The 20,116-nt window shown below is 37.5% G+C and overlaps 1 protein-coding gene across 1 annotated transcript in view; it reads right to left on the reverse strand.

Moving 5' to 3' along the window:
* Positions 1 to 4,618: 4,618 nt before the first annotated feature.
* The window catches only part of LOC129417226 (ribosomal protein S6 kinase alpha-5), a 57,720-nt gene continuing 42,222 nt past the window's right edge, over positions 4,619 to 20,116 (reverse strand). The window contains exons 14-17 of the mRNA XM_073864910.1: positions 19,200 to 19,391; positions 9,098 to 9,257; positions 8,840 to 9,003; positions 4,619 to 7,398 (exon numbers count right to left, since the gene is read on the reverse strand). Of these exons, the coding sequence (XP_073721011.1) occupies positions 7,117 to 7,398; positions 8,840 to 9,003; positions 9,098 to 9,257; positions 19,200 to 19,391 (798 nt within the window). The 3' untranslated portion in view covers positions 4,619 to 7,116. The remainder of the gene's footprint in view (positions 7,399 to 8,839; positions 9,004 to 9,097; positions 9,258 to 19,199; positions 19,392 to 20,116) is intronic.

A 20,116-nucleotide genomic window follows, 5' to 3' on the forward strand; every position in this document is an offset into this window, starting at 1 on the left:
GGTAACTATCACTTTGACAAAACCTCTGCACAGGCAAGCACCACTCACATTTTCTTAAAAAATAAAAATAAAAATCTAGTTGACGTTTATGATCTAGTGGGAGGTACAGACTAGACTCGGAGGCAGTTCTTCCTCTTCTTTCTCTCGCACAGCCAAATTCCTATACTCCTTCCAAGACACCCAGTCAATTAATAAGACATCGTCACCACCCCTTTGCAGCCCCCTGCACAAGAGGCCACCCAGGAGCTGCAGCCCGGTCTCTAAAGCAGCTTCTCTGGTGGCCCAGTGGAATGCCGGGCGAGACTGAAGGGAAAGACCTCGGGGCCGAAGCGCAGAAGAAAAGAAAGAGTCCCATCATTGCTCACCGGGGCACTCCGGTCAAAATTTGACCAAGACAATAGAAGATAGGTACTGTGCAGAATTCCCGCTCTTAAACACCTCCCACTTTAGGGCCAAACCCCCTTTTTGTCCAGTTCAGAAATGTACTGTTTTTTTGCACCGTGTTACTCAAGCACTCATATGTGTTCAAATCAATACAGAAGTGATCTAGACTGAAATTCATAGTTTGAATTCAAAATTCTTATTTTTATTACAGCTATACACTGTAAAAAAATTCTGTGGAAATTACAGTGTTACTTGCAGCTGGTTGCCGGTAACTTACCGTAGATTTAAATTTATGTTATTTACTGGCAAGAGTTTGTTCAAAGTTAAATTCATTTTAAATATTAACAAGTCTTTATCTTTACAGAATAAACATCCTCATGCAAAGCATTCTGGGAACCAGAAATCATCATCAACCTTTTTCTGTTTATTGCTTCAGATTTTGTTTCCCATAATGCTTTGCTTGAGGCTGTTATGTTAGTTTTACTCTGTAAAGACAAAGACTTGTAAATGTTTAATGTTCATTTAACTTTGAACAAAACGTTGCCAGGAAATAACATACATTTAAATCTACAGTAAGTTACCGGCAACCAGTTGCAAGTAACACTATAATTTCTTTGGAGTTTTTTTTACAGTGATAGTGCTCGAGTGATATTCTGTATACCTAATCAGGAATTTCCTGATTTATGTTTTTTACGCTTTAAAAATGCTGGGTTGTTTTAGCTCATGGTTGGTTAAAATATGGATAGAATTAACCTTTAGGTTATAGATTAAAGTCAACATGAAACGGAAGTGGCGATTGCTTTAATTTCCCTGTGGTGACGTACAGTACCGTGCAAAAGTCTTAGGCCACCATGCCAGAATTAGATGTTGTTTTTGCAATGTTATAGTGATCATATATAATTGTTTCAGAGTCTCTTTAATAGAATACATCCAGAAAATACAGGAAATGTGTATATAGTATTAAAAACTGTATAAAAATGTAAACTGATGTGTCAATTTTTAGGGTAAACTCCCCTTCCACTTGAGCAATAGCGGGAAACTGCAGGATCTCTTAAACCTAAATGAAATTAAATAATAATTTCTAATTTTAAAGAAATTAGTCTTTTACGTCATTCTGCTCAAAAACGCTTAAGATGTGTTTAGTGCCAAGAGAGGTCACACTAAACACCAACGATGCCTAAAGACATTTAGTCCTGAAAATTTATTTTTTTATTTTTTGTAAATATTTCCTGTATTTTCAGTTTGTAAAATAGATTGAAAAATAATTATGAATGGACATTAAAACTTCTAAAACAACAAGTCTGATGTTGGTGGGCTAAGACTTTTGCACAGTACTGTATATCCAAGTGAAATGGCGTTTGAAATTAAATAAGGGAGGTCTGGATTTGAATTTGGATCGTTTGAAGTTGGGTCGTGTTGCTAATCGCTGCGATCTTCTCCCAGACCCCGCCCACCTGCCATACCATATTACCGGAAGTAAAGAGATATCAGGCTTGTTCGACTTTATGCATCGCCGAACCGACAGCCGGATGACGCAAAGTACCGCGAGAACGATTAGAGAAATCATACAAAGTCTAATTTCGTCTCGCTCTCGCGGTACTTCGACGTCATCCGGCTGTCAGTTCTTGGAGCGCTGCATGAAGTCGAACAAGCCTATCATTTGGGGGAGGAGATTTGCGTTTTTGAATAAAGATTATGAGCCGAGGGCACAATAATTTTTAAAAAATGATGAAGCTCACAGATGAGTAATTTGTAAAAAACCCCCCACAATATTCCAAAACAAATTTTCATGGCGACTTTAACCCATGCTGGCTTGTTGTTGCCCAACCATGTGTTAAAAACAACCCAGCATTTTTGGTGTATAATAGAGAATGCTGGCATACCTGGTCTAATGAAATGTACCACACATTCTTGAGGGAATAGACTGTTCCTGACAAAAGAAATAAATACAGCAATAAATAGTACAAACCTTTTAATCACTACGACAGAAATATTATTTTTTTTGTAGAGTTCCACATTTTTAAAAGATGCCATATTTGTGAACATAAATACAATATTCATTTTTAAAAGAAAGCATTGTATTTTTTGATTCCCTTCTTAATATGAAATACGTGCCTCTTTCTCACTAAATGTTTAGAACAATTATTGATTTAACAATTTTTTAAAATATATATTTTTTGTTTTTAAAGGTCTTTAACCTCATTGAAGCCAAATTAATAAATTAATATTAATTTTAACCCTGCGCAATATAGTTTAAGCATTGACATCGCAATGTACGCATCAATAGTCACATCACAGAACGTGCAGAGCATTTTTTCTTCCGAAAAAAAAAAAAAACCTACAAATATTTTGAATGCCTTTACCAGTTTTACACAAACAAGAATGGTAGAAAGAGAGAAAAAAAACACAAATTCAGTAAGATTTTATTCTGTGAAAAACATGGTGGTGCAAACTAAGAAGGAGTTAATAACGCAATCTGGTCGCCACACAAGAAATGCGAGGCAGAAGTTAATTCCTCTCAAAAAGAGCTTTTCAAGCCATCTGCTGAAGCCATCCACTATTTCTCATACCGTAATACCCATTGCAGAAAAACGAAATATCGCACTGTTATTATGCAGCCCTAATTATTAAAAAAAAGATAGGTATGTATTAATTCATCTAAGTTGAGGTAAGAACATAGTAAAAAAAAATTAAAAACGGTGATGTGTTTTCCTTTAAGAGTCTGATAAAATGCTAATTTACAAGAAATCATGTCCGACGACTTTAGAGGGTTTTGCATGAGCTCTTAATTTTTTGTGTGAATCTAAGGAATTTGGAGTTATCGGTTATTTTAACTAGGCACCTAATCAAATGCTTATGAAAAGAAACGAGAAAATATTTTGTTTAGGTCTAAAGTCGTCATCTTTGCAGAATGAGTACAAACACTGTCAGACATTTTGTGAATTTAGAAGTTTTATTCCATTTGTGACCATTTAAATTATATTACTCTTGTTCAATAAGATATGTATTCAAAACTTGAAAGCCCTTAATTTTTTTAATACCCACTCCAAACATATTTTAAATCACAAAACAAACAGGAAATAAACAGCTGCTAACAAGACTAGTTAATAACAGGTGAACACTCGCAGACATCACAAAGAGCTGATATACCTCAGCAGAGACGACACTCATGCAAGACACTCCAATATAACCACACGTTTCTCATCTTTCACAATAAGAAAATCTTTTAGATCGTGTCCTCTTCTTTCAGTAGAAAACAAATAAACATAGTGTCACTGTGTGGCAGATAAATCGCTTTTGGAAACCGTATAGCCTTATAATTCACTATAAGTATGACCTTATTTTGTTGCATTGAGCATTAATAGGTTAATAATGATTTAACTTTAATAAATTAATGCAAGAATAACTCTAGCCCAGCTAGATATTGTAAATAGGCAATTGTAAGCCATTCACGTCCCATGTTTAAATCTGGCATTTATGCCTAAATGTTATCATCTAGTGCACAGTTTTGACTAGTAGAGCGTGGAGACTGAAATGCTGTTATATACATCCCATATTCAAGTATGATTGGGTGAAATGACTAGCAATGCAAACAGGCGACCTAAATCTGTGTAAACAGCGCCACTTGGTGGCAGCTCTCGATGGCACACCACGAGGAACAGAGCAGATGTTTTCAACTCCTTAATCTTTTAATGCAAGTTTCCCTTTCCATTTCCTATATATTGTATATATATATATATATATATATATATATATATATATATATATATATATATATATATATATATATATATATATATATATATATATATATATATATTTATATATAGATATATCTTTTTTTAAAACAGAATTTCAATAAAAGATGTTATCTTCTCATATAATAGTTATGAATTTGCCTGCACACCAAACTGTTATAACATTACTGGGAGCTACACTCTCCAAACCAAAATCTCCATATAGTAGGAATGCATATTTTGTATTATTTTCTTGTGGCTTCATTTGGAAAGTCCCAAAGTATACATGGTCCATTTCTAAGACATCCCTTTGTGTAATAACTTAAACGGGGGGTCACAGTGATAAAGACTACAGAAATAAAAATGAAATATTTTGTGAGATTGTGCTAGTTTTCAGAATGGATGCTTGCTTTCATAACCATTATAACAAACAGAAGATGGTTCACACACAGCAGTAAATGCCAGAGGAAGGAAGCCCGATATCATTAACAAAAATCTCACAAGACCAAAGTCTTTATGACAAAGTTGCAAAAGGCTTACATTTTGCATGAAGTAACTGCTACAAATAATGACTTTGGTTAAAAAATTGAAAGGAGGATACAAAACGTCCTTTCTTGTTGTTTCACAATGACACTCCAGTCGATTTGGGGCTTCTGGGATATTCAGAATACGCCTTTGGAAAAAAGTGGATAAAACCAGTGTGTGTTCATGATACATAATCTATCATTAATATGAAATTGTTCAAAGATCCATATTTCAAAAGCTAAAGCAACACTGAAGGTTAAAAGGATCTGGTTAAATTTTGTGCTTAACTATCATGACCATAATGTCAAAAGGCAAAAATATTGTAATATGATTTTTCCTCTTTCTACAGCGCAAAAGCTCAACTACTTTGCTCTCACAAAAACATTTTTTTTTCTTCAAATATAAAGCTATAGATCAGACTGTGGTCTGAAATTTAAAGAGTAGACATCACCGCATTAAAAAAAAAAAATTGATAACATCCGCAATTTACATCTTTATGTTACCTCAACCGTCTTTTTTATCAAACCCACAACCCTTTTAAAAACAAGGTGGAGCTTAAAAGTCTAATCACCCCATCTCCACAAGCAGATGAGCTACCCACACCCACTGCTATCATATATACATGCACACAGTCCCCGTTACTGTTCAAAACCAGACAACACTATTTAAAAGCACCCAAGAGCATTAAAATAGGGCAACATGAAGTGCTCAGATCAAAGGAGCGCGTTCAGTTTAAGACCCGGATGCTTACGACATGCTCGCTCCGCTTCTATAAACAGTAAATGGAATTAATAAAACCCCCATGGCTGGCCTTTAATCTCATAATAGCTAAAACAAGAGAAATAAAGAGACATCTTTGCCTCGGTAGCTCTGACTGTAAAACCAGCTCCGGTTCTTAAGATTGGGCCTGGGGAAACAATGGGACGAACTCCTCAAGGACAAAAAACACACCACGGTATATCATCTAATAATGCCTTCCTCCCAGAGGAGAGTTCAATGTAGGACTTTCAAGCGTCCCCGGATCTATCTAAGAGGAGAACAGTGATGGAGAAGAGGCCATATGGAGGCCACCGAGCACCCGCTACTCTTATTGCTCTTGTCCTCTGCCTGGGTTCGAGTTGGCAGGAGCACCTGTTTATTCGTATTTGAGCAGGTCCTTCCCGAGCCCCCGCCATTTAAAAGCCTGTGGGTGCGATGTCTCCTTTTGGTTAGTGCACAGGAAGTGAGCTTTTTTGGAGACTGGGCGGTTGGCAGTTATGTGTGTACTCACTGATGCCCTGATTTGCACCGTTTATCTTCAGTATATACGGTAATGCATAAAGTTCGGTAAGGATATGAACAGAAAGAAAAAGTGAAGAAAGAAAATGAGAAATTTTGCATAGCAATGTTAAGTCCCTTAAAATGTTTTTGTAGTGCTCGAGAGACACAAATGCGATCAAGTGAACTGTTACAGCGTTACGCTATGAATAATGCAGACTGTCCTTTGGGCCAAAGATAAAACGATTCCCTTTCAACTGCGAAACGGATCGCTAGTGATATCGAGTAAAAGCACAAACGCTGATAACCGCATAACAAAACCTCCGACGCCTGTGAAACGGAGAAGGCAAAGAGCAAAACATGCAAGCGCATCGTTTTTAAAACCACAGGCTCTACCACAGCCGCTGCTGCCTTGGGGCGTCAGCCATCGCCCAAAAAAAACAACATGATCCAACACACAGGAAGCCACAGATATCTTTTATCAGGCAGTTCACGTTAATATTAAGCTAAAATGTGGCTTCCAGTCTTTTAAAAGGTCTTACAAAAGTAGATTTAGTTTAACATCTGTGGCTTTTAACCTTAGCCTAAACTTAGAGATGCTAAACCTTACTGAGAGTAAAGCCCAAGGCAACACGTAGACTACTGGAATGAACAACGCTTAAACAAACGTAAACTCAGTTCCCTCAGTTAACCAGTGGCTTTGTCCTCAACTCTTTAAAAGGGAGTTAAGCTAAAAACAAAAATTAAACCTGAGGAAAGGATCTCAATATATCGCAAACTATTATCTTTTCCTCTCGCCAAAGTGTGAAACAACAATGAAATACGGTTATATTTAACTGTTGCTACTTCAATAAAATCTTTTGGAAGAAGTCATAGATACGCAACAAGACAACAAAGCTCCCGCCTCAAGTGGAGCCATCGCGTAAGTCCATATAAACGATAATTCTCCTTTTAAATAAATTTATATATTTCTAGTCTTTTATTTTTTCATTGTTGCATTTGTGTCTGGTTTTTCGGCAGCACATTGCAAAGTGAACCTCCTTGTTACTCGAAGGTCACAAAAGTCGGCCTTCAGGCAAAGTCCACCTCGTTCACCAGCGTGCATCTATTGCTAGCAACTGAATTGGTGCCACTTCCCCGAATGGGAATTACGAGGCCAGAGCGCGAATGACACAGAAAGGGATTGTGGGAGAGGTAGGTCTCTCAGACAGGTTTACTCCTTGAAGGTAAAGGGAGGTTTGGGTCGACTCTCTGCGGCGTCATCATCAGGGCCCAGAGTGAGAGGTGTGCTTACAGAGGCTTGAGGCATGATGGCCGTCCCTCCACCCGGCGGTGTTTTATCCTGAGACTGTGAGGAAGAGGAGTGTGTGCTTTCGCTGGAGCTGCTGCGGGTATCTGTGCTGGTGCTGGTCTTTTTCATCTTCCTACGTTTGGCCAGAGGAGCCTTATCCACCGTCTGGAGTCGAAAGCCCTCCCGCTTACACTTATTAAAGGCCTGGGGAATATGATCAGAATTAAACTATGCCGACAGATGCAATCGAAAACAAAGCACCATTCCTGTTTATTTTTATTGTCTATATTTCTAGGTAATAAAACAAGTACTTTTTGTAATTTCCCTAATTTTTAATGGCTTATTAAAGGAAAACACCACCGTTTTTCAATATTTTACTATGTTGTTACCTCAACTTAAATTAATTAATACATACCTATTTTTTCAATGCGTGCACTTATAATCTTTGTACAGCGCTTCTTGAATGTGTTAGCATTTAGCCTAGCCCCATTCATTCCTATGGCTCCAAACAAAAGTTTTAGTTTGTGCTACCATACTTACTCGTGTGACTACTCATGTAACAGTCTTTAAATAGAGAAAACATGGAAGTGTTTGGTGGCTTCTAAATTCATCCCTGTTTGGAGCCATAGGAATGAATGGGGCTAGGCTAAATGCTAACACATTCACGAGGCGCTGTACAAAAACTAAAGTTCACGCATTGAGAAAAAAGACAGGTATATATTAATTTGTCTAACTGTGGGTTCACCAGCCACGTATGAGGCGTCAAAATCGCGTCTACCACGTCTAGTTTGCCGCTTGAACATTTTGAGTTTACTCGTTTCATTCGCGTGTGAAATTCTAGTCTTCGAGACATTCACATGGAAATTTGCGTCATGGGAAGGGCTTCTGCGACTCCGCTCGCTTTCTGTGATCATGTCACTTCTAGAGCAAGCTCCTGCTTAATGCGGCGCGTTTTTCCGCCAAAGTTCAAAAATTTCAACTAGCGCGTTTGCCGCGGCAAAGCTTAATTCACGCCATTCACGCAAGCTAGACACGTCGTGAGACCTCCAGATGCGTGTCAACGAGTCTTCACATTGACTTAACATTGAAATCACTCGCGCTTGGTCTGAAAGCAGCATTAGTTGAGGCAATAACATAGTAAAATATTGAAAAACTGTGGTGTTTTCCTTTAAAATAAGCATTAAAGAAACAGTAAGTAGGATTGTGGCCAAAACTGGTACTGCAATCACAAAACTTGTGGCCAAAACTGGTACTGCAATCACACAACTGGTGGCCAATACACAACATGACAACATAAACATCAGTTGAGGGCTGCAACTCCACTTTTTAAATGACAATATCCTGGACAGACCACTGTTGTCAGTGATATAAGTATTTGAAATGAAAATTATTTCTTAATGTCTAGTGACATATCAGGGCCATTTTATGATTAATTGATATAAATTTCTTACATACTTTTACTTTAAAAATAAAGCAACAACAGGGCTCGTGGCTCAGATTTTTACTTGCCCTGCCAAAATTTTCACTGGCCCCACCATAAAAAAACAACACTAACACAAATGAACAAATTTCATTGCAATAAATAAGATTATGATACCATAATCTTTTTTTCAGGTTTAATGATCTAACCCCAGCCCCTTCTTACATTAAAGGTGGCTTTGACACATGTGTGCACAGAAGCGGTGGAGGAACCCAGGATGTCAGGGGTCATAAGAGGGTTGGAGGAGAGCTGACTGTCATCCTGCAGCCACGCATTGTATCGCAGGCCAGACATTTTTATTCGTTTGTCAGGGTCCACAGTCAGTAGCTCTGTAATATGAGTGGGCCACACACAAACACAAGATTTTAAAAAGTACATCACCACAGATGTCCAATATGCATCTGCAACTGCGTCTCAGCCCACCTTGTATCAGATCCTTGGCCTGACTGGAGACATTGCGCCAAGCTTCACCTTCAAAAGAGAAGTCTCCCTTTTTGATCTTCATCATGATCTCCTCTGCACTGGTGTGCGTTACACTCTTCTCCTGACACTGAAACGGGACCTGGCCAGACAGCATGGTGTACTGTAAAAAAAAAAAAAAACTGTATTGTGACATAAACATGAACTGTATTGTTTTTATTACCTTAGAATGAGCTGTTTTTATCGAAATACATTGCGGGTCCCCTCACATGGAAGTTACCACCATGTTTCTACAGTAACCAGAGATGGGTAGTAACGAATTACATTTACTTTGTTACATTTACTTGAGTACATTTTTTGGGTAACTAGTACTTTTAGAGTAAATTTAAGGATGGGTACTTTTTACTCTTACTCAAGTACATTTCTAGTGAAAAAACGGTACTTTTACTTCGCTACATTCGGCGGCGTTACTGCGCTACTGTCAAATGGTAATAATTAATGAATATATTTTTTTTAAAAAGTTTATAGGGCGTGTTCGAAAGTTTCGCGAAACAGGCTGCGTCACCCTTTAGCGCGCGACCGCGCGTAGATGATAGGAGAAGCAGATGAGGGCACGTGTGCGTTGTGCGAGATATCGGAGGCAGATCATGCGTGGCTTCAAGTTCGGTCTGTTTTCACTCCAAGAGGTCAAAAAGAATAGTTTCATAATGCGATGCATGCTTTGTTCAATAAATGAGCTGACATCTCAGCGTACAGGAATTCAAGATCCAACCTGAAGTAAGTGTCACAGTAATGTCCATTTGAACACTATTAATGGTCATTTCACACACTGTCTGAGTTTTTTTTTTGCCATATGCACTCTTGTGCAAGCGATGACAAAATCTAGTGTAAGTTAAACCATACAAACAGCACGTTCACATCTGCACATTTCCATATTATTTCCCCACAACTAAACAAACTGAACAGCATAATGTAATGACGTCTTGCATTTATACACAAATCCGGACACCTCACTAATGTGTAGAAAATACATTCAAATAAAAACGGGATTGTATTTTATTTAAATCCTTCCTAAAGAATGAATGCATAAAAATAAAAGAATAAAGTTTGATTTTAAAGAAACATGTATTATATATTATAATAAATGTAGAGTTGATTTGCACAAACAGATACATTCCATGTGAACTTCTAAAATGATCATTTTTATTAAGCTCCTGTTTATGTTAAGTAATTGCACTTTAATGGCAATGAAAATAACCTATTCATATAAAAACATAACAAAAAACAGACACACACATTCTTTTTTGTTTACTGTTTGCATGTTTAAAGGCAGATGCTGACTTTGTGTTGTGAACATGAAAATAAATACAGAGTTAACCGTCAGAAAAACATCTGTGTGTGTTTGTGTGTGTGTGTGTGTGTGTGTATGTGTATGAGATTTTTTTCTCAAATGACACGTTATGTGATGTTAATGTACCCATTGCAGGACTGAGATAGGCTGCTTTACTTGTATATAAGCAGAACAATGAGACTTTTAAGGCGAGGTTTGTGAAAACCCTCCAAGTAGTCTGAAATTCAGTGCTTTTGCGCTACTTCTCTATCAGATCGGAAGTAACGAGTAACTAACTACTTGAGTAGTTTTTTTTATCTAATACTTTTTTACTCTTACTCAAGTAAATAATTAGATTGATACTTTTACTTTTACTTGAGTGCTTTTTTGTATAAGTACTTGTACTTTTACTTGAGTACAGATTTTGGGTACTCTACCTACCTCTGACAGTAACCATAAATGGACAAACTGTTTTACGGAGTGTGTTTCATCCCTACATTGTTTCAGACGATAACATGTTTGTCCTGTCACAGCTACCATAGCTTCTCACTGCATTTTGAAATCTCACCGCCAGATGCTACTAAAAAGCACACATTACACCTTTAAAGGGTTAGTTCACCCAAAAATGAAAATTCTGTTATCATTTACTCACCCTCATGTTGTTACAAACCTGTATACATTTCTTTGTTCTGATGAACAAACAAAGGAAAATATTTTGAGAGACGTTTGTAACCAAACTGTTCGTGGACCCCATCTACTTCCATAGTATTCTTTTATCCTACTATGGCAGTGAATGAGGTCCACGAACTGTTTGGTTACTAACATTTCTCAAAATATCTTCCTTTGTGTTCATCAGTACAAATACATTTATGCGAGTTTGTACCAACATGAGAGTGAGTAATTGATGACAGAATTTTCATTTTTGTGTGAACTATCCCTTTAAAGCAGTGGTCTCAAACTCCCGGCCCGCGGGCCATTTGCGGCCCGCCCTCCCCCTCTCTGCGGCCCGCGTCACCTTTCAAAAATATTACATAATCTGGCCAGCAGAAAGATTTTTATTCACTTTTTCATATTCGTTTGATTTTTTATTTAAACGTTCAAGTGTTCGTTCACATGTCGCGTCTAACAACGCGTTAAAACGAGTCAAAGCATTACTTTCCAAAGTGCTCGGGAGCGGAAGTTGCGCTCCGTGGCGTGGGTCGCGTCACCGTTGCTAAGCTACAGCCATGAACCGCGTGCTTCGTGTCGAGAATAACGGAATGCGTGATCGGATTTTAATGCCTCAACTGAACCTCGCGTCAATCATATCATTGTCACCATGCGATCAGTTAATCTGGTCGGAACTGTGTAGTATTTGTCCAGAGAAGATTTGTTACTTCCGGGTGGGTACTCTGTTACTCAGAAAAGATCGAGCTGCGGTGGGATTAGTTCACCTCAAGTCACAGCATTTTATGGAGACCCGCATGGAGGCAGAGCGGTAGATGTAATGCAACACATTTAAACTAGGCTACAGATAAGAAAAAGAGCCATCAAAGTGTCCAGGTTAAGAAAAGAGAAAAGATTAGGAGAAATGTACAGAAGATAAAGTATGTAAACTGCTATATATAATGAAGTATACTATATTATTATGTAGCTTACTATTCAATTACACATAGAGCAGTATTATTATTATTTTTTCTAGTTTATATAACATGGACTACCCATTCAAAAGTTAAGGCATTACTTTCACTTAATCATATTTTTCCACATATAATAGAAAATTCATTAAAACTTAAATAATAAAGAACATAATGAAGTTAATACTATGACTGAAAACAATCTAAAATAAATCAAAACAGAAACAATTACTGGTGGTAATTTTTTATAATAGTTTATAAATGTATACAGGAATTAAATTTGTTAGTTTAGTGCAAGGTTATAAAAGGTCTTAGTTAAGATAAGTTTAAGAGAAGATTTACTTAGGCTACTTTTATAAAATAATGTATCTTAAAAAGATAAAACCACTGCTTATATATTTTCAAGTATTATTATACATTAAATATTAGAAATTAAAAACATGACATTTACAGAAATATTGTACTTTTAACGTTAAATAGCTCTGCGGCCCCCCGATGAAATGTCTGTCTTAGAAATGGCCCCAAGCCAGTTTGAGTTTGAGACCCCTGCTTTAAAGGATTAGTCAATTTTCTTAAAAAAATCTAGATAATTCACTCACCACGTCATCCAAAATGTTGATGTCTTTCTTTGTTCAGTCGAGAAGAAATTATTGTTTTGAGGAAAAAACATTCCAGGAATTTTCTCATTTTAATGGACTTTAATGGACCCCAACACTTAACAGTTTTAATGCAGTTTAAAATTGCAGTTTCAAAGGACTCTAAACAATCTCAAACGGGGCATAAGAGTCTTATATGTAACACGTGACCTTTCGACGTCATTACGCAATTATGTAAGGTCGCGCTGGCGCGTCACAGGTCCAGAGGAAGACGAGAAGTTGTGGTTTGAAAGTGCATATTTTTTGTTTTCCTGCCAAAAATGACAATCGTTTCGCTAGATAAGACCCTTATGCCTCGTTTGGGATCGTTTAGAGTACTTTGAAGATGCGTTGAAACTGCCATTTTAAACTGCATTTAAACTGTTAAGTGTTGGGGTCCATTAAAGTCCATTAAAATGAGAGAAATCCTGGATTTTTTTCCTCAAAAAACATATCTTCTCGACTCAAAAAAGAAAGACATCAACATTTTGGATGACATGGTGGTGAGAAAATTATCTGGATTTTTTTTTTTTAAGAAAATGGACTAATCCTTTAAGACCACACTAATTTATTATTATAACCAGGGTGTGATTTGTGAAAAAAAATCAGATGGGGGATGTTTATCAAATATTTTTATTTCTGAAAATAAATTCTGAACCAGGGGCTTATATTTATTATTCAGGGTGTTAAGCCATTTCTTGTAGCTGTTGAAATAAAATATGTATAGAAATATGTATAGTCCTACTCCTACCCAACCTGAGGGATATTCAAACCGCTCTAGTTCGGTATGAGAGTCTCTAAGAGATCTGAGATGCTCTAACAAGAAGGCTAAAGGCCATCTCACTGACTAGCTGACCTTTGTTACAGAAACTTAATAAAACAATTAAGAAAATCTGAACTGTACATGCCCGAACGCATTGCTTCTTTATGCTTTGCACCAGATATGCAAAAACATTTGTTTATAATCAAAATATTAAATTGGAAAAAATGCAATGCACCACGTACTCTCAATATAACAAAAAATAGGCTATTTTTCCCTACTTAAGACTATTTTCTTAGTCTGACGTCTTGTCTGTTTGATGACCTCTTTTTTGATTTCCTGTGTCATCCTGGTAGAGTTTATCTCGATTCTAACAATGGTAGTATCTTCTGTCTCATTCTCATTTCTTGGATTGTTTTGTGACGGTCATGTAAAATACGATGATATGCTTCTTGGAATCCTTTTCATTTATTATGTGATAGTTTTAGCACTGAAATAAACTTTTGGTGCTTGGCGACATGTGGAAAATCCAGGCATGGATTAAAAAAGATCATGACATAACCTAGATGCACGGTCACCTATTGTCACAGGAGTGGAAGTACTGACAGTAATACTCCATTCCTGATTTTACTCTTGTTTGCATTATTGTATGGCAATTTCCTTATATTAAATTATCTTTATATTAGGCCGTTTATATGGCCGCTTGATGACCATTAAAGGTGACGCTTTTCCTGTGTTTTTGAGGTTTGATTGTGTTTACGATGTGCTATATAACATGTGTTCATGTTTCATAGGTTAAAAACGCAGTATTTTTCACACAATTTACTTATCTCTATAGTTCTGTTTTCACCATCCTATAAACGACCAGATGTCTTCCTTGTTCTATGAACTCCCTCTTTCAGAAATACATAATGAGTTTGGATTTTGTAGCTGGTTTGGTGTGTTGTGATTTGACAGCAGCTTAGCTTAGCTGACGACTGGCGTATTTTTGTAGGCGGACGTTAGTCAAAAACTGATGCATAGTGTTGTGGTCAAGACCACCTAAACCGAGACCAAGTCATGACCAAGACCAAGACAGGCCGAGACCGAGACAAGACCAAGACTTTAAAGGGTCGAGACAAAGTCAAGACCCAGACCAGTGCAAGTCACTGCATTAAAACACTTATGATAAAATGTGGAATATGCAAATGATTAGGCACGTGTGTGTGTGTGTGTGTGTGTGTGTGTGTGTGTGTGTGTGTGTGTGTGTGTGTGTGTGTGTGTGTGAGTGTGCGTTTGCCATCAGAGAAGTTGATAAAATAATCAAAGGCATTGCAGGAATTTATCCTTGTCTATAAGCAAATAAAAGTGAACAAACACCAAAGAGCTGAAATCAACTTAAACATTTATTTTGAACTGTCTTTCCATGGCTTGCCATCCACTTAACACAATGCAGGTGTTTTTAGTAATAAAATAAGAAAAATTGTCATTAAACAATGCCAACATCATATGCCAAACTGGAATAAACTGCATAAAATTAATGATACAAAATAGATTTGTGATGTGTCTTGAAATAAAATTCCCAGTCCTCTTTGTCTGAGACGGAGATGAGACCGAGTAAAAATGCGGTCGATTCCAAGACGAGACCAAGACCTTTAAAAATTGGTCTTGAGACCGGTCTCGAGAACTACAACACTACTGATGCATATATCCGGAAAGTAGAGGGCCGTAGTTAGGGGTGTGACGGATCACAAAACTTACGGATCATTTTATGGTTTTTGAGGCACGGATCAGCAAAAAAGCGGTGGCAAAAATCTATTAAGAACAAATAACAAATTTTATTCATTACAAACATTAAAGGAGCAGTATGTAGGATTGTGGCCAAAACTGGTATTGCAATCACAAAACTTGTGGCTAAAACTGGTACTGCAATCACACAACTGGTGGCAACTCCACTTTTTAAATGACAATATCCTGGCCAGACCACTGTTGTCAGTGATATAAGTATTTGAAATAAAAATGATTTCTTAATGTCTAGTGATACATCAGGGCCATTTTATGATTAATTTATATAAATTTCTTACATACTGTTCCTTTAAGAGTTGAAGGGCGTAACTTGAGGATGATTACGTCTGATTCGAGATGGACCGGACACATTCGACCGCATGTATGTACAGAAAACTGCTAACTGTAGCACCTTTTTGCGGTTAAATTGTTTAACCTCGCTTGAGTGTTAACATTTGCAAGCCTTTGAAACATGTGCAAATGATAAAGTTTCCCTATTTAAATGTGCATATTAATCCGCAAATCGCATGTGTAATCCGTATAAACTCTAATCTGGTTCACCACTAGCTGTAGTCCAAACCGGCCATTCTCTGTAGTCCTTAAAAAGCGAATTCTGTTAAAGAAAATATATCGGTTGGCATTGAACTTAGAGCATAAATAATGCCTGCAAAATTATAAAGCTCAAACAGCAACCTTACACACTAATTAAAGTGGAATTACAAAACCGCCACTTTAAACATGGGAGGATACATTTTGTATTCAAATAATTCATCAGAGGCAGGGATATAAAGACAAGAGGAGGGGATAATCCCTGCCATCCCCCCCAGCAAATCCCACCCTGATTATAAAGTAGGGCCTCCTTTTGCAGTCAATACAGTATCAGCTCATCTTGGAAATGACTTGCACCTCAGTGGATTTTAAGACATTTTTCTTCCAGAAAATGTTTCCTCACTAGCTCATCCAATATTCAGATCTGGTGACTGTGCAGGTCATGGGAGATGTTCAACTCGACTTTCATAAAAAAAATCCGAAAAAAAATCCTGCAATCCAAACTAATGAATACCTTCAGGTAAGATTGTAAAGTGCTTTACTTTAAATAGAAAATTCTGCTTGACTTGTTTTCTTGTTTCTGTTGTTTATATTTGGTCAAAGTGAAAGAGGTGAAGTGGAGAAAATGTGGACAGTAGCTCAAAAGCTCCTTAGCTCCTATCTCTATCAATACCGAAGTTTCGGTCATTGCTGTGCTGACCTCCAAGGCATTTCAGCTCACAGCCTGTCAGAAGGCATCCCGTCACAACAAGTTTGCTGCACTACTCTGATCTTCCCCCAGGGGGCCACAGCAAGGTCCTGCTCCCCAATATAGAGCTAGTTAAAAAACAACCCCCAAAAATAACTCAACAAATGGACTCCCCCAGGCTCTTCTTTCTCTCACTGAAAGTCCTGATAAAGTGGCTGAATGGTTTTATTTAGGGCGAGAGCAAAGGTTATTGGGAATGGAGCAGTTTATTTTTTTATTGATGTTAAGAAAAGCAGAACATGGACCTAAAGACCAGCATTGCACCCTTCATGTATACAGCAACTAAATGTGACCTTGTCTGTGAAATCCAGTCTCATAATCTAATCATGAGATTAGAAGCATCAAAGTTTGATTTCACTCATTGTTTTTAATCTTTGACATGTCAATACTAACTATATTATCGCAGTTATGTTTTCACAGAATGTTCTTTACATAATGTAGGATGATTTTATATAGGAGTAAATCACAAAAAACAATTTTGACCAAGTCTCATATTTTAAGTAATCACTTTATAGTTCTTATTACACTGAGATGCTATCTTAGCAACATACCACAATGAGTTTTGTGTAGCTTGAGCTGTTTGTGTGACAGTCAGTGATGCTGCCTATAAAAAATGTTTAAAATCAATTACCTAAAATGCCCCAAAGTTTTAGGTTTGAATTTAAGGGTTGGGGACATCCAATGATAGATGAGTATTAGAGCCCGACCGATTTATCGTTTTGCCGATTTTATCGGCCGATATGAGCATGTCGCAGATATATCTGTATCGGCGTATAAGCCGCAGATATGCGCCGATATGAACGTTTGTTACAGAACACATTAAATGCATTTGAAAGATGTAAGTACTTGTTTGTCCAGCAGAGTGCGCCATACTGGTTGCTAATGGCGACCCAGATCACTCACTGTAGTGACACCAGCCAATCCCCCACCCCCTTCACTTCAGTCAGTCAGTCTCTCAGTTCAGGTGGCTGCAGTCACGCAGTGTCTTCTTCACAACATTTTTACACCTGGTATTAAGACGCGCTTTGGTCGATTGGATTATAAATGGACAAGAGAGACGCATTCCCGCTTACATTTGGTGTTTTTAATCCATCTCTTTGTCGACTTGCGAGTTAAAACGCAAGCGGGAGAAATGACGCGAGACGGAGAAATGACACGTTTAAACTACGCGCAGCCGTGCACTTATATAACACTATATGAGATTACTGCTGCTTGTGTTGTTAGTTATCACGTTCATTTCAGAGCAATTGATTCAATAAGCTCGCGCAACTCTACACCCTTGCTAAATAAAAGAGGCGGAGCGAAGACGCATTAGTTTTATTAAAGTCTAAAGTTTGCACGGAACCCTGGGTTTGTGTTATAAAAACGTTGTACATTAAGCATAGCGTACATTAGTATGTGCTCCGTCAAGCATTGTCTTCGTAACTGTGAGTGGCTAACTAATTTGTGAAGTACACAACTTACTGTAAAGCTAATATTAATCAATGACTTCATAAGTTTCTCTTTATAACGTTATTCTCGTCAAAACTGCAAATGATGCAAGTTTTATGTATTTTGTTCTCTTTGTGTTTTAAAGTCATTTATAATAAGTCAAGTTTACTGTTTAGTGCACTGATATCCAACTAATTTTGGATAATAAAGTTTATTGTTAACTTCTTGCCTATAGTACATATCTTTGTCACATCAATATAAGTGTTGGATCACCACATTTGTGAGTGATCATTGCATTGCATTGTATTTATTCATAGTATATTATGTTAAAGTATATAGTGTATTCTATGTACAGTACTTTAGTATAATATACTGTAGTATATACTGAACTATAATGTACACATAAAGAATATCGGCCGATATATCGTTATCGGTCTTTTTTTACTCCCTAATATCTGTATCGGCATCGGCCCGAAAAAACTCATATCGGTCGGGCTCTAATGAGTATACTAGTCGTCATCTGAAGTGGATCAAAACCCTTCATAAAAGTTGTCTTAACATTTTGAACAATACCCATTCTTGTTTTAGGACAACTTTGATTAACCTTTCTGATCCAATTCAAACTAGTGTAGTTGAGACCCTTACAAAAACCCTATGTCTGACCCGAGACCCGATTGGGGCTAAAAGTTTTACGTGTGCCTTGGACACGGGTCAGGTCAGGTATAAAAATAGTGGCATCGGGTCTTGTGTAATTTAAAATGAATGCGTTTTTGCCGAATGCACCCAAAGACCCGAACTCTCTCATGTGTGCATGTCAATGTCCTTTTCAAACCTCATTGTGTGGCTGGCGGTAGGTCAATTTTCGTTGAGACAGACATGTCAGTCAATTTTAAATGTACATTTTAACAGTTATCTTGGTGTCGTTGTCAAATAACAAAGTAAAACAAATGAAGCAGTTTGCCAAATTGGTTGCAAAACCAGCGGGGTTTCTTTCTGTCTGACTGCTGCGTGCAGGGCTGCAGACTGCACACACGTCGGTGCTGTTTACATTCGGGCCCCAGTCAGGTTAAAAAAAATTACCACTGGTTCAGGTCGGACTTGGATCTAATTTTCTCGGGTTTGTCTTTAAAAAAAATATATTTTTGCATGTCGGGTTCGGGTATAAAGTGATTGGCGTCATTTCGGGTTGGGTACATTTCTTTGGACCTGAGAAGACCTCTACTTCAGTGCACATTATAAATCAACAACAGCATTATCAGCACCAGTTCTTACCAAAATGACCCCTAAACTCCAGAGGTCACATGACTCATCGTAGCCATCGTATTTGAGGATCTCAGGAGCGGCATACTGGAGTGTGAAGCAAGGAGTCTTCAGCAGCTGGTTGTCGGGGGGTTTGAGCCGTGCAAATCCGAAGTCGATGATTTTGATCTCTGAATTCTCAGTGTCGTCAGTGAAGAGCAAATTCTAGGAAAAATGAACAAAGTAATCTGAAAATTACAGAAACCTGGCAGGCAAGAGTTTACTTCTTAGTTTATGAATTCAAATATGAGTTTAAGTTAATGTAATAATTAAAAAGACACTCCACTTTTTTGAAAATATACTCATTTTCCAGATCCCCTAGAGTTAAACATTTGATTTATACCGTTTTAGAATCCATTCAGCCGATCTCCGGGTTTGGCGGTACCATTTTTAGCATAGCTTAGCATAATCTATTGAATCTGATTAGACCATTAGCATCGCGCTCAAAAATAACCAAAGAGTTTCTATATTTTTCCTATTTAAAACTTTCCTCTTCTGAAGTTACACCGTGTGTACCAAGACCGACAGAAAATTAAAAGTTGCGATTTTCTAGCCCGATATGGCTAGGAACTAATTCCCTGCTATTGAAAGTTACCAAGGGGACTATTTTTGAATTAATATCATTGTGCCTGCTGCAGCCATGTTCCGGCAGCAAAGTCCTTAAAGTGAAACCATGTAATTTTTCAACCTTCATAATACATTTTCAAGACCCTTGTGATAGTACATCGACTTTAAATAGGTTGAATGACATGTCTACCATAGCCTGACGGGGTCTGTATCACTTTTACTCGTATTTTAAAACTTAGGGTTTGTGGTAGTAACCAGAGCACAAAAAAAACTACAAAATTCGACTGCTTTACGGCATACGTCACTTCCTCCACACAATTTGT

The sequence above is a fragment of the Misgurnus anguillicaudatus genome, unplaced genomic scaffold, assembly GCF_027580225.2.
Source record: "Misgurnus anguillicaudatus unplaced genomic scaffold, ASM2758022v2 HiC_scaffold_28, whole genome shotgun sequence".
NCBI classification, from domain to species: domain Eukaryota; kingdom Metazoa; phylum Chordata; class Actinopteri; order Cypriniformes; family Cobitidae; genus Misgurnus; species Misgurnus anguillicaudatus.